The sequence below is a fragment of the Pogonomyrmex barbatus genome, unplaced genomic scaffold, assembly GCF_055798465.1.
Source record: "Pogonomyrmex barbatus isolate J1 unplaced genomic scaffold, ASM5579846v1 scaffold16, whole genome shotgun sequence".
NCBI classification, from domain to species: domain Eukaryota; kingdom Metazoa; phylum Arthropoda; class Insecta; order Hymenoptera; family Formicidae; genus Pogonomyrmex; species Pogonomyrmex barbatus.
This window is the reverse complement of record NW_028297112.1, coordinates 180668-194863: the sequence shown is the minus strand read 5'-3', so window position 1 is coordinate 194863 and position 14196 is coordinate 180668. Positions and strand designations below refer to the sequence as shown.

Below are 14196 nucleotides of genomic sequence, written 5' to 3'. Positions count from 1 at the left end.
AAGCAGCTCGCTTTAAAGCTCTCTACAGAGGGCGAAAGAGAACCACGGAAATGAGGTCTGTAACGGGATAACAATTTTCCGAAGACGAATCTTTCTTTTGTAACGAAATTCTCAAAAAAAAAAAATATATATATATATAAAATGAACGTTGCTACTTTAAATTACATTATCGATCGCACTATAAATTACATTAAAATGTCGCACATTCATTATCACAATGAATATTAATGATACCCATAATCCTTAAAGAAAAATCGGAATAGATCTTAGTAGATTAAACCTGTAAAAAAATTTGAATAAGGATTTACATTTGAGCTACTTCAAAGCCACCAGTGTTTACTTAGAAAATCAAAACTCGACGGTGACTGTCAAAAAAGGCTTAAGTGGAGAACAAGTAGAGAATAAAAAGGAAGGAATAAACGAAAAGGTAACAGAGAGGCAACTGAAGTGATGGTCGTAACAGGAACATATGAGTGATAGTTACGTAAAAGAGCGGAAAGGATAGATGGATAGACAAAAGCAAGAAAGAGAGAGAGAGAGAGAGAGAGAGAGAGAGAGAGAGAGAGAGAGAGAGAGAGAGAGAGGCGGGAACAGGGTTGACTAGGGTAGAAGAGATCCGTGTAACATCAATATTTCATGTATGCTAACACGCCGGAACTAATAATGCTCCAGCGAGGAAGACCCAAGAATAATATCAGCCGCCGCTGTGTAGATCGCGTTTTCCGTCCCTATCCACGCCTTTTGCCGTCCCCCCTCCCCCTCTATTTCTTTCTTTGTCCTTCGCTTTGCTCTATCACCTAAAACAGCAATGTGCAGCGTCCTAGCGTCCTTTTGCGCCCTGTGTTAAATTTAATCGAAAATTCGTGTCTCGTTGGGCTCTACCGTCTCTACCGTATCTACCGTGTGTCTCCTCCCTTTCCTTTCTTCTACGTACAACCAATGTCATCGCCCGCCGAAGGGGAATTGAGAAGACGGCGAGAGGAAAGGCGAGAGTGAAAAGATGAGGGCTGAGAGAGAGAGAGAGAGAGAGAGAGAGAGAGAGAGAGAGAGAGAGAGAGAGAGAGAGAGAGAAGGATAGCGAATGCGACGGGATGTGGTAAGTTTGAATACGGCATATGTCTCCTCGTCTCTCCTTCTCTATTTGCGAAGACCGAGAGGAAGGAAAGGACGGGCTGCGAAGGAAGGATGAGGTTTGTAATTGGTGCAACATCTGCGGTTTGCAAGGTGGCATTAATGTTTGCTCCCTTCGTGCTCTCTCGCCCTCGTCCCCATTCCCTCTCCCTCCGTTCCAGCCCCGTCCCGAGATCTCCGCCGAAGAGCTCCGCCGAGAGAGAATCGCCTTTTTCCCTTATCGCGTTGTTTCTTTTCCTCTTCTCCTTATCCTAGTTACATTTAACCCGTGTCTGCTTCCATTTCGCCCGTTTCTTTTAAGCACTTTATTTTTATGTCATCTTCTTTCCTTGACATATCTGTTTGACTTATTCCCTTTTAGTCCGTCTCTTTTTATATCTACGTTACGCTTGTTACAATTCTAACAGCTTTCTCTTATTTCGCAGTACATTTTTTTTCCAGATAATTTATCTCAGTCCTCCTCCGCCCTGTTACTTTGCCCCGTCTTTTTGTAATGCGCTCTCTAAACAATCCAGCGGTTACCGTCTACCTGCGTCATTGTTTCTCGTTATTCGTATCGTTGAAAATTCAAGGGCGCAAGTGTACGCTTAAGATTAAACAGAAGATTTGCTTGAGTTTCCTTCACGCGGACGGAAACCCAAGCATAAACAGGCCCTATTTGCTCGTAGTAACTTACGACAATCTGTTGGCGAGAATACCTAAACATAACGCGGCATGTTTTAACTTCCTCTGTATAAGCATGTTTTAACTTCCTCTGATGTTATTAGTTGTACGAAAAGGTGAGCTTACTTGCAAATATATATACATATATATATATATATATATATATATATATATATATATATATATAAGATATAAAGCAATAAACAACGTAAAAATATTTATCACTTTCACGTGCCAAATGTTATATCAACACGCGCGCGCGTATTTAAAATTTAAAATAAATTAAAATAAAATTAAAATAAAAATTTTAAATGAAATAAAAAACATATTTCAAAAGTTTCTTCCTCTCGCAGATATTTTCTTTGATTTTTCCTTTGCGCGTATCACGCGATGATTGCGCGATGTCGTGATTCGTGTGTACCGGCATTAAGCCGACGTGTAATTATCATCGCAGGCAGCCATTTATCCATTTCCATTTCCCCTTTAAGGTGCGTTGCGCGCAGCTCGCGAATGGTAAATTACATACAGGAACGACGGTACATACGGCCTACGGCGATAAGTCACTTTGAGGTTCCGATGGGAAACGGGACAAGTATTGTCGCGGTATCGTGACATCTCCCAGAGCACATATGCCCTTAGGTGTCGCTTAATTCCCCGGGGCAGCGTTGTCCGCCTGTAATTCGGGGAGAGCATGTATAGCGATTGGTTTAGCCGCGTGCCTTCGTACGATTAACACGTCCTCCATTCTACTGTACAGCCTCACCCCCGCCCTCCTTACGGGGCGTAAAGGAGGAAGTGGATGCGTAAGAGCGCCGTTTAATCGCCGCGCTCTTGTCGCGTAAACGTTGCGTAAAAGCGATCAGGCCGTCCGCGTTTCGTCAAACATCGACGATTGTTTCCTCGTCCTGTTTATTCACGTTTTGCGATACGCTCCGTCGCTCCCCCGCGCTAATATTATTTACGACGTGAATTAACATCGTAAAGGCGCATTAATTAGAACGTGCGCTCGTGACACCGTGACAATATTGCGCGCCGCGTGACACGGCCGCATAAGTTTAGATCTCAGCGTGCAAGACCTTAGACCTCTGTTAATTTTCTTGGTGCACAGTTGGCCATCCACCCCCGGGGAGGACAAGGGGGTATCATTGACTTTGTCGCGTGTACGGCGGCCGACATCAGCTCGCATGATATCCCAAGGCACGCGCAAACATTGAGACGGTTTAATATTCACGGAATGCGGAACGATGGGGATGACGGGGAGAGGGAGGAGGAGGGGAAGGATTAAATCCACAATCTCAGTGAAAATAGTTAAACTGCGACTGTACTGACCTCGTCGAATGTGTGTGCGGGAATATCATGACCCGCCGGACGTAAAATCAATGAGGAATAACTGCGCGAAACTGCAATATTTTAGAGAGACTTATTTGTGTTGACAATAGTTTCTTCCTGACAGTAGAGCTGTGAGAGTCCAAAGAGATTATCAAAGCCAAACGGGATGTCGAGTAAGTAGCGTGGAAGTTTTATCCTTCTTCTCTTTTTAATCAATATAAATCCTCCGCGCACATGTCAATCTTATCCTGAACTTTTGTATAAAATGCTCTTGCTGTAACATTTTCCAGTTCAAGTTGATCGAAATAATCCAAGGAATTTTATTAACTGTACGTACATCAATGTGTGTTTTTTTTCTCATAAATAACGAATTACGTCAGATATCAAAACCGATGAATTGAATTAGCTTACTGTAAATTACTTTTTTCACTTTGAATATAGAATAAAGTTCATGTTCCGAAAAGATACTGATACAGATAGACGTAATGATATTACAATTTTATATGCGACATACAATTGTCGAATTAGAGCGTCTAAAAACATTTATCAGTATTTTTATCTTCATCTACTTCAACGCATCGCAAAAGCGTCGGATTTTCGCGCCGATTTAACAAGTTTGCAATGTTGACCAGCTTTCGAATAATTACGTATGTTTGAGCACGTTTACTTTTCACGGGCAATTGATGATGATGCTGCGAGCATTTTAATTTGTCCAATCGACATAAAAACTAGACGCAAATTAAGCATAAACATCGTTGCTATTCGATTTCATTGATTGGATCACATTTGCTTTTCCGCTCTCATATTTTTTCGTCTCTCTCTCTCTCTCTCTCTCTCTCTCTCTCTCTCTCTCTCTCTCTCTCTCTCTCTCCCCCAATCGTTTTTCCTTCTTGAGAATTTACTTACGCGCAATTTTGCCGCGACCAACTCTCTCTCTCACTCGTTGCCCCGCAACGAAATCCTGAACTATTACAGATAACGAAGCTTACACGCTCCCGTGGAGCTTACACGCGTCCATGCTCGCGCGATGAAGGCCGCTATACGTCTGGCTCCCTAAACACGTCGTCGCCCACGCATAGCTACAGAAACAGCCGCATCGCGATAGAGATTCTCGCATATAGGAAACTATAGAACTGGCCCGGGCGTATGGATATACGTATAGCGCACGTTACACATTGTCACTGCTAATGTTTGGCCGAGATTTGCATACGTCTGTCTAGCCTATCCATTGCGTCGCCGTACAACGGTTGTCTCACCTCGTTGTCCGAGGGTGTATCCGGCGAGGTGGCAGCGGCGGAGGTGGCGGAGGTGGCGGAGGTGGTAGCAGCGACGATGATCTTCTCTCTCTCTCTCTCTCTCTCTCTCTCTCTCTCTCTCTCTCTCTCTCTCTCTCTCTCTTTGTATTATCAGCCTTGTATTATACACACGGGCGTACAAGCGACCTACGCAAGCGCGCGTGTACGCCGTCATGATCACCCATTACCTTACCCGAAATAGGCTATCGTGCCAAGATCGTGTGTTTCTCCTGCGCTGCTCCTGCACAACCCTCGCTCTGCCCAAACCCCCTTACCCAAACTGACTGGCATCGCCTCGGGGCCGGGAACTTACAAATCTAATCGCGAGGGAACGAAGATACAAAGCGATATTCGCAAGCACCCTGCTTGGCGGGTACCCGAAAATTAAGCGATAAGTATAGACTGCCGGGCCTGTGCGGCTCCTGCTACCTACTGGTTCTCCACATTAACGGAGCTGCGCGTATTGGTAGCGCTTCAGCCAACTTGATGCGCCGTTTACGAGCCTTATGTAAACTTAAAAAAATCATAGAATGCACATGGGATGATCGGTTGTAATCTTGCGAGCGAGAAACAAAATTGTCACACACAGTTCGAGAAACACCGTTAATAATTACTTATATATATTGCTGTACCACGTTTTAAAAAGATGAAAAAATACAATTTGATTGCATGAAAATCAATCTATAAACGTTATTATTTTTTTTCAATTGAAATAATTAAAAATAAATAGATATGAATGGAAAAATGTCGATAGTTTAATAGATACGAAAAATGATATTTTAGTTTTTAAAATAGTAAAAGAAAGATTTATGAAATATTAGTAATACATGTTTTATATAATTATTATACAACTAAATTATATATAAGTAAGAAAGAAGTAAAAATACAAGTATCGAAGCAAGAAAATATTTATTTACGTGAGCCTGATGCGCTTTGACGTGGCAAGTAAACATACACACGATAAACTTACGTGCATACGATCTGGTTGTGTAATTTTATCGAAATATATACTCGTCACGAGCTGTTTCGCTCGCAAGAATGTAATCCAAAACGCGGCGGGCTTGCGACAAGCGTGTGTCATGACACGGATAGAATCTACTTGGTGCGGATAAGGGAATTGTGTTTACTCGGAGTTTGCATACTAGTTAACGCGTTTGCCACCCACTTTATGCGTAACAGGCTCGTAAACATCTTCAGTCGAGAGGGCCACTCGTTGCACGTCCCTTTGTCCGTAGTGTTCCGCTATGCGAACGACGCAAGTCTCTCCTTTCGCTCCTTCTGTTCCTCAGATTCTCATCTCCTCTATCTCGCCGACGGCTTTACGCTATAATGTCTCGAAGCGAGATTGAATTTTTAATTTATTCCCATAACGTCCGGGATTCATTCCCATAACATCCGGGAAACAAATTGTCGTCGGCCCGCGGTGGACTTTCCAAAGCGGAGAAATATTTTTCTTGGGAATATCCTTGTGAAATTTCATTTATTATTAATCGTTGTCTAATATGTCACATCGTAATATTTTTCATAAACTTTCGTTTCGTTTCTTTTCTCTCAAGGTACCAAGTTCCAGTCGAACCTGAACGAAATCGGGAAATCGGAGCAAAAGTCATCCGAATTGGACAGAAAGAGAAATTTCAACTGGCCTCCCGACAAGGGTGAGTATAACATAATAAAATTATATTAAAGTTACTAATTATGCTATCTTATCGTCAAATAGATTAAACATTTCATATTACATTTTAGGAGAATAAATAATAAACGAGATGTATAAATGCATGATATACATATCTGAAATAGAAAGAGATTTATTTTATATTTTCCAATAATTGAACTCGTTTTTTTCGTAATAAACGAAATATTTTTTCTGTAGAATAATTCATCGCGCCAATTGCATTTGCGTTTTTCGCAACATACCTGCTTTCTACATGACGCCGATATAACGGCATTTCACGAGATATACAGCGTCAACGAAAAATATTCTGTTAACGCCATACATTCGTGTAATGCGACCGATTGAGCGTCATAGAGGCAATAAAATATCGGAACACACGTTGAACGATAAGCGAGCGGACCCGTTCGTTACTTCATGAATTTTGCTTGGGACGAATCCCTCATCGGGAAGAACGAATGAACCCCATATGAGATAAAATGCGGGGTGAGTTTTCCCGTTGAAGAGGCGGTTTATCCGGCATTTCGCGGCTCCGCCGTGGCATTTGAGCGGTCGCGTTTACGCCACATTTCTGAACACGCGGCCAGGTGTGCAGCACCTTTCATAATTTCGCCGAGCCTTCGGCGTTATCGGATAATTCTTTTCTACCCTCGCATTTTTTCCCTCCTCCCACGATCCGTCTTCTCCCCCAGGTCTCTTCCGTAATTCGATCCTTGTCTCAGCCTCATCCCCTACCCCCTGCTTCCGCGCTACCGTCTCTCAATATCTCGCTCGACCGCAGTTACTTTTAAGAGGAATTTGCATAATGGCGTAGTGTGAAAATCCGTTTTCTCCGCGGGGACGATCGCGATAGTCTCGGGGAAGGTAATTTCGCATGGAAAAAGGCGGGTCGAGCCGTAACGAGGGAAACTTGCGTCGCGCAAGCTGCCACATATAGGTGCGATAGAAGGAATTCTAGAAATATCGCACATTGTATGAAAAGTTACGAGATTAATGTCAAACCGCTGACAGGAAGTGTTCGACGAGACAGCGATACGATTGCGGTGAATTCAATACCCGACGCTAGTTCGGTACAGGAAGATATGAAAAATTGTAACATCGATCTTTCATTATGTCGGGTAAATATAGACACGGCAGCTTCCGTGTCTGAAAAGCACGTGAATCTGGAGGATATGCCGGTGAATTTGAATCTCTAGCTACAAATGTAATGAAACGGGACACAGCGATTTGCAATTCTCACATTTTCGTGTGCAGCAATGAAATATAAATATCGACCAAATAAATATAATAATGCATTTCTCTCACAGAGGTGAAGAGAAGGAAAAGAGAGAAAAGAAAGGGGAGAGGAAGGGAAAGAAGGATGGGATAGCGAGAAATCGCGAATTGAAGGAAGGTAAGATCGCACAAAAGTAGTGGAGCGAAGAATTCTCCCGGGGCAGCATCAGGGACCGGATAAAAGAAAGGAAAGGGGAGGGGGGAGGTGGAGAAAGAGGGTCAGGGAGGCAAGTTACTGCTCGCGAGCCTTTGGATGAAGTCGAGAGAAGATTCTAGAAAGGGCCGTAGGGGAGAGAAAAGAGAGTAGAGAGAGAGAGAGAGAGAGAGAGAGAGAGAGAGAGAGAGAGAGAGAGAGAGAGAGAGAGAGAGAGAGAGAGAGAGAGAGAGAGAGAGAGAGAGAGAGAGAGAGAGAGAGAGAGAGAGAGAGAGAGAGAGAGAGAGAGAGAGAGAGAGAGAGAGAGAGAGAGAGAGAGAGACAGAAGGGGGGAGGGGGTGATCCGGCCAGCGGAGGCGACGGCCCACCGGGTTGTTTCTGATTCGTAATTAGAGATGAGTGAGGCCAGGAAAAGGCCGGAGAATACATTTCTCTCCAAGCGAGTAATAGCTAACGGTACGATGCAAGCCAACCGGAAGAATAACTGACTTCCCATTTTTTCTCTACTTTTTCTGTCTTTTTCTCTCTTCCCCCTTCTCTCTTCTCCTCTTCTCCCCATCTGTCCTTATTTCTCTCTTCTAGATCTACTTCGCTTGGCCCGTCGACTCATCGGCACTCACTCCTTTGCACCCATCCCGTCTCCGTTTCCTCGGCATATCCACCCTCGGAAGAGAGAGGGATTTTTCCGTAACAAACTCCCTGCAACGGGGTAACGACAGATTCTCGTCGTCCCAAGCTCCTTGATTGTGCATTGACCTCTCGAGGCTACCGATGGCGAGAGAACCCTTCTTTTTTTGTCTCGTGGCATCACAAGACATCGTGATATTAAAATTCGGTGCAATATATTGGCGTAACTCTAAAGAAAATATATTTTGAATAGTTGAACTTGGAATATATATATTTGAACTATTTGGAAAAAATTAAAAATTATTCGGTACGATCAGTTTAATCAAATTATTTATACGGTCAATTATTATTAAATCTAGACATTTGGGCGACATTTGTTTCGAAGAAACGGAGCAAAGACATTAATATCTATAAGCGAATCATCAGCCAGTATAAATATAAAGATTTATTTAAACTCAAAAATGTAGCTTCTGCTACATAAAAGATTTTTATTTCCGGCATCTCGATCTTAAATAATGAAATATCTTATCTAATTTCAGATTCAGCAACAGGCGTGATGACGACCGTGACGTTATTATTAATTGCTCTGGCCGTAACGATAATTCGATAAGCAAGAGAAATGAAAAGAGATGAAAATCGAACGGCGCTACCTCGTCGTTGATACGCCAACGGTGTTGGTCTGCCTAATTAACGGACTCAATTAAAAGGAAAGCAGAAAAGAAAAAAAGAATTAGAAGTATCAAACGATATAAAAAGATAACAGTCGTACATACAACACACGTACACGTACACGCGCATATATACAGAAATGACACAAAGACTGACTGGAGTAATTAGCATCCGTATTAAATGACGGAGTAATTTACGCGTGCCAAGTTAGTGTAGCGACGACAGTCCAGTGGCCAAGAATTAAAACAAGCAGCGAATCTTCGCCGGTTATCCATCGTGCGGTGGAACAATGAGGGAAGAAAAGGGTATTAAACAAAGTGCAACGACTATCGCTTTCTGTGTAATATATTGTATAACGCTGTAACAATGACGTCACAACCAAAATACAACCAAGTGATCTCGACTCCGCGAGAGTGCAATCTAGAACGCTGTGTGAGAGAGTGAGTCGTTACGTTTTTTCAACTACATTACGGGAGCATTTTAGCCGCGTGACTAACTGGCTATTTCCGGAATATCAAAATGAAATCGTTCGAGCTTAATACTGAATTAAAGTTTGACCGAGCCAACTAGTTTTCCAATATTTTTAAAACTTACGTCTTCCCCTCCGAGTAGTAGTTTTCTTCTTTCGTTCGTGCGATCGATGCGTGAGGCTCGATCTCAATTTTATCAACAATTTCGCGGGAACGAATTTCGAAAATTCGTCACGGTATCTTTGAAGAGAAATCGAAGGTGTTGATTAATTCAGGTGTTGAGTTGCGCGCGCTTCGAGCAAGATTAATTTTCCGACGGTAATAATCCGACGTCGAAATCAAGTTCTACCTATCCACGTACGTAGACACGACTCAGTTTCAATTGCGTGTATTCTTTAAACATCGGCAATTCCCCCCCCCCCTCTCTTTTTTTTCTTTCCAATTTGAATGCATAAGTGCGAGAAAAAGTGCGTGTTTTATCTCCGGTATCGATTCCATTTCCTCCGCGACGAACTTCTCTGTTCTACCAACATTTTAAATTCATCCCCTTCCCCCCCCCCCCCCAATCCCCCCGCGCCTCGTTTCTATCCTTACCCCCTTACGTACGAAATCATGGATCCCATCTGGATACTTGAGATTAAAATGTCAGATTCGGTACGGAGAAGTTGTTCTCATCTGAAGAGGCAGTCGAAGAAAGTACGGACAGCGGAGACGAAAGAAGAAAATGGAAAATTTGCGGCAAGGAAAGAAACGGGGATATATCGTAACGGGAAGTTGAATACTATTAGTTTGCAAACGCTTCCGAATCAATTCGACGGTGTTGCGCCAGTGTTCGGAGAGTGTCGCTATTTTCCTTTCACGTTACATACAGACACACGTCTCTTCCTCTTCAATTTCATTATTCGCATCAACCACGTAGGAACAAAACTAACTTAATTTTATTTTCTCCTTGATGTTGTACTTTGAGATAAATTAGTTCTTTTGCACGCGAAGGCTCGTCTTCAATAGAAAGTATATATGGGATACGCCGAAAATACCATTTTTGCGATCTGTGAATTAATAAATAGTAAAGTCTAAATCTCGATAGACTGTTACAAAATACATTTTCAGTGAAAATGTAGGATACATGTAGATGAAATTATATATTTATTTATTAATGCAACTGCACAAAAGGGAATTCTCATATTTTATTATCTACATTTCCTAATAATACTCGTCCGTATGATGCACAAGGAAAACAATTTATTTTCACGTATGCATAAGTTATATCTTTTTTTGCTTCTGATGTCACAATTCCAAGCTAAAGCCAAATGATTGTAATGATGAAAAAATTTTATGGATATCTTAAAACATTTGTCTTGCCAATGCTCATTATCTTTGACCTCGTTAACAATAAAACGTTAAGCAAACAGGACACGATAAGTGCTTTAAGACATTGAGCACTACGTTTTTATGCATACGACGTGCATACGTTGAAGTTATGCATATAGCGAAATATCGACAACGCACATTTATTTCGTAATTAGATTCATGAATCGGCATCAAACATTTTCCGACTGGAAATGTACTTGACAGAATCGAGCGGGGAATAAATGCAAAGTAGATTACATATTTGCTGAAAATATCGAGTCCGTTTCACGCCGTTCGCGCCGCGACACATACGATCGATCTGTTTACGCGTTAATTGATCAAATTGGGATTTATTCGTAGGCGGTCGCGAGAGAGGCGGCCGTACCGGTTTTAAGCGGACTTCTAACTACTTAGGAATATCCATTATTCAGCGTACATCTTGTTTAAAGCAACAGGTTCGAGAGAGAGTCCCTGCACTCGGCGCGCAAAGGAGTTAATGCTCGCCGTGGATTAAAGAAGGGAAACGAGTCGACTTAGGGATTACGTAGACTTACTCTGATGAGGTCTGTAATCGTATCATTCGCGAGACTAGCGATCTTAAAAGTCATAAGCATTTAACATGAGGGGATCACGCGCCTTTGTAGTCGTGGAGATTAGTCGCGACGAATTCAAATTCCCGATCTGGTCAACGCGATGAACAATCGTTTCCCAACCTGTTCGCCAAAGCATATTTCGAATTTACGCACGAACGATCCATCGATATTTCTAATTAAAAGACAGTCTTCTAGAGATAAAACTTTCTGTTTAACGAGAAAAAAATGGTAAAAGAGAGATTATAAAGAAGCGATTCACAGTTCATCATATGTTGCAGAGCAACATATAGATTAGTTTCGACGATATTAATGTTTAAATAAATTTTTCGACCAATATTGATACTCAGTAACAAAATGATGTGTAAGTGTTCAAAATTTTTCGTAATATTGTTATTGACTGTTACTAATGTTTTCTACCATAGAATGATTCAACCTAATCGTATAAAGTTTTATTTGTCACTTTTATACAACCCTGCGGAAGTGAAACGAATACGAAAACGTTTTGCATCTTTTTGCGAATGCAAGATAACTAAACTCATCTGCTATTGTGGCGCAATGATTTTTTTTTTATTTCTTAACTTAATAGGCACGACCGAAATGTTTAAAAATTTTGTAAATGAATTTGATAAATTTTATAAAATTTTGTTGATAAATTTGATTAGTTGACGCAAGCGTGCGATACTTTGCAGTCTTGTATGCAAAAAGATTCAAAAGAATCTAATGTCTTGTCTCAACATCTTGAAAAGTTTTTCTAAAATTTAAAATTAAGTAAAATTGCATTGCTTCAGTCGTGCCTGAAAAAATTTGAAGATATCTGTCGAGAACAGATCACTGCTCATAATGCAAGTAGACACATTGCATGTGTGTACGTACGTACGTACGTACGTGTGTGTGTGTGTGTGTGTGTGTGTGTGTGTGTGTGTGTGTGTGTGTGTGTACGTGTGTATGTGATTGCATATAAAACGACAGTGACCTCTTGTCTGTGACACTCGTGCGTAGTGCCATTTTCCGTTAGCGCCATAGTCGTGATAGATTTTTTTTTTTTTTAATTTTTTTAAACCTCAAGCATCGTAAATTTAAAAATAGAGAAATCGCTATCATATCTACAAATCATTAGAAATCACTCGTGAAATTGGAAAATGATAGAGACTAAATCTCAAAGTAAAAAACGATAAGAATAAAAAATATCTATATCAGACTCGTGAACTTATTCGTTACTTATAGAATTAATGAAATTGAGAAGCGATAGATTCAAAGGTAAGAAAATAGTAATTTCGAAAAATTATTATCTCAACTTCTGCTACAATCAAACGATTTAGATTTGTGAGGAGCTAAGGGAAAATGGTGACGCGGATTATTCGATAATTCTCGGTCTAAGGAACGCTCGAACGTTGACTCGTCATTGGCGAACCCTGTAAATAGAAGTACACCAGTGATAAGAATTGCACGTAGAGTAAGCTTCGCAGCCAGCGATGATAGTGTACGGCGTGTCACACCGTACACCGGCGTCATTAATCCGTTTCTTTTTCCATTTTCGCGAATTTCCGTTTTTCAGTTCTTTCGTACTCGCCGTCGTTTCTCGCGCGCGCGAAGAAACGCGCAAGAAGGGTAAATCTCAGCGAGAGATATTTTGACCGTAGCCTCCAAAGTGACGCGGATCGACGTGAAGAAAAGAGGAGAAATTCGCCATCTTAGCGTCATAAGTGCGTGACGAGATGTATTAAACGCGAAGGTATATATGTATACATAACGCAAATTATAAATATGAAAATACAAATATATAAATATAAATATACGAATTACGGGGGACTATATTGGGTATACATATATAAATATATATATATATATATATGTTATATAATATATATTATTATAACATTTATGCTTTGCGACGTTGATTTGAATGTTGTTATTTACAAGAAAACTAAAAGAAGCGAGACATTCTTATGAATATGCTCGACATATGTAATAAAAAGAAGGGTTACGTAAGAACTCTATGAATCGCGATTGTCTTCACATCCAATCACGTCCCCTTCCTCCTCATCTTTCTTCGATTTCTAAACGATAAAATCTTGTATCATTTTCAATTTATTTTTGTGTCTAATATAAGACACAAGAGAAATGAAAGGTAAACAAATTTGTTTACTATCTTGATGAGAAAACAAAAGGCTAAAGTCCAATGTTTACAGTTTCTGAAACGGAAACGAAAGATAATTATCATTCTTAAAAATCGATCGATTCGTTCGTTATTAAACGAACGATTGAACTTTAATAATTTATTCGTTAGAATTTTACTTTCCTATTCTGATTAAGCGCCCAGCTTCACCGCAGATTGAAATGCAGCGGATTACGGGAAACTCCGCAAACGTTTCATCCCCCGACGCATGATTCTGTTTACACCATGGGTAAGCTAAATAGAGGGGCCGAGGGATGAGGAGGGGCACATCCGGCGGGAGAGAGGTGTCGAGGAAAAGGTATTCGCTCTCGTAACATTCGGGTCGCGTGGTGGAGTCGCGTGAATCCGCGAAGTGAGACGCTATCTACCATCGACGGATTAAATCAGGCCGACTATGTGTTTATGCGGCGGCTGTAAGAGGGATGGTACGAAAGTTCAACAACGGTCGGATACGTCGGTAGAGGCGAAGATAGCGGATACACAGCCACCCTCGACTCGGGGCTCGGGGCTCGGGGCTCGGGGGTGAAAGACGATGGGATCGGGGGCATAGGGAATGTGTCAACCTTTGCGCAATATTTCGCCATTTATTGTCACGAATGTTGTAACAAGCCGCGACTCGCCGGTCGGCATACTAACCGGGGGATTAATTTCGCGTGCGGCCTTAGGACGGCTTGCGGAATCATTTTACGCGTAACATGGCGTTCCCTTCGCTGACAAGTTACTATCAGTTTATAAGCCCCGTAAGCTCGCTCGGCGGCTCGCTAATTAAAATCATGCTATTCCGTCCGAGATTTG

General features: G+C 41.5%; 1 protein-coding gene across 2 annotated transcripts in view; it reads left to right on the top strand.

Annotated features, from left to right (window-relative positions):
- LOC105426143 (lachesin) overlaps nucleotides 1-9215 on the top strand; it is a 167244-nt gene extending 158029 nt beyond the window's left edge. For both annotated transcript variants that reach the window (XM_011637233.2, XM_025218032.2), the window contains 2 exons: nucleotides 5975-6073; nucleotides 8683-9215. In XM_011637233.2, coding sequence (XP_011635535.1) covers nucleotides 5975-6073; nucleotides 8683-8753 — 170 coding nt within the window. In that variant the 3' untranslated portion in view covers nucleotides 8754-9215. The remainder of the gene's footprint in view (nucleotides 1-5974; nucleotides 6074-8682) is intronic.
- The last annotated feature ends 4981 nt before the right edge of the window (nucleotides 9216-14196 follow it).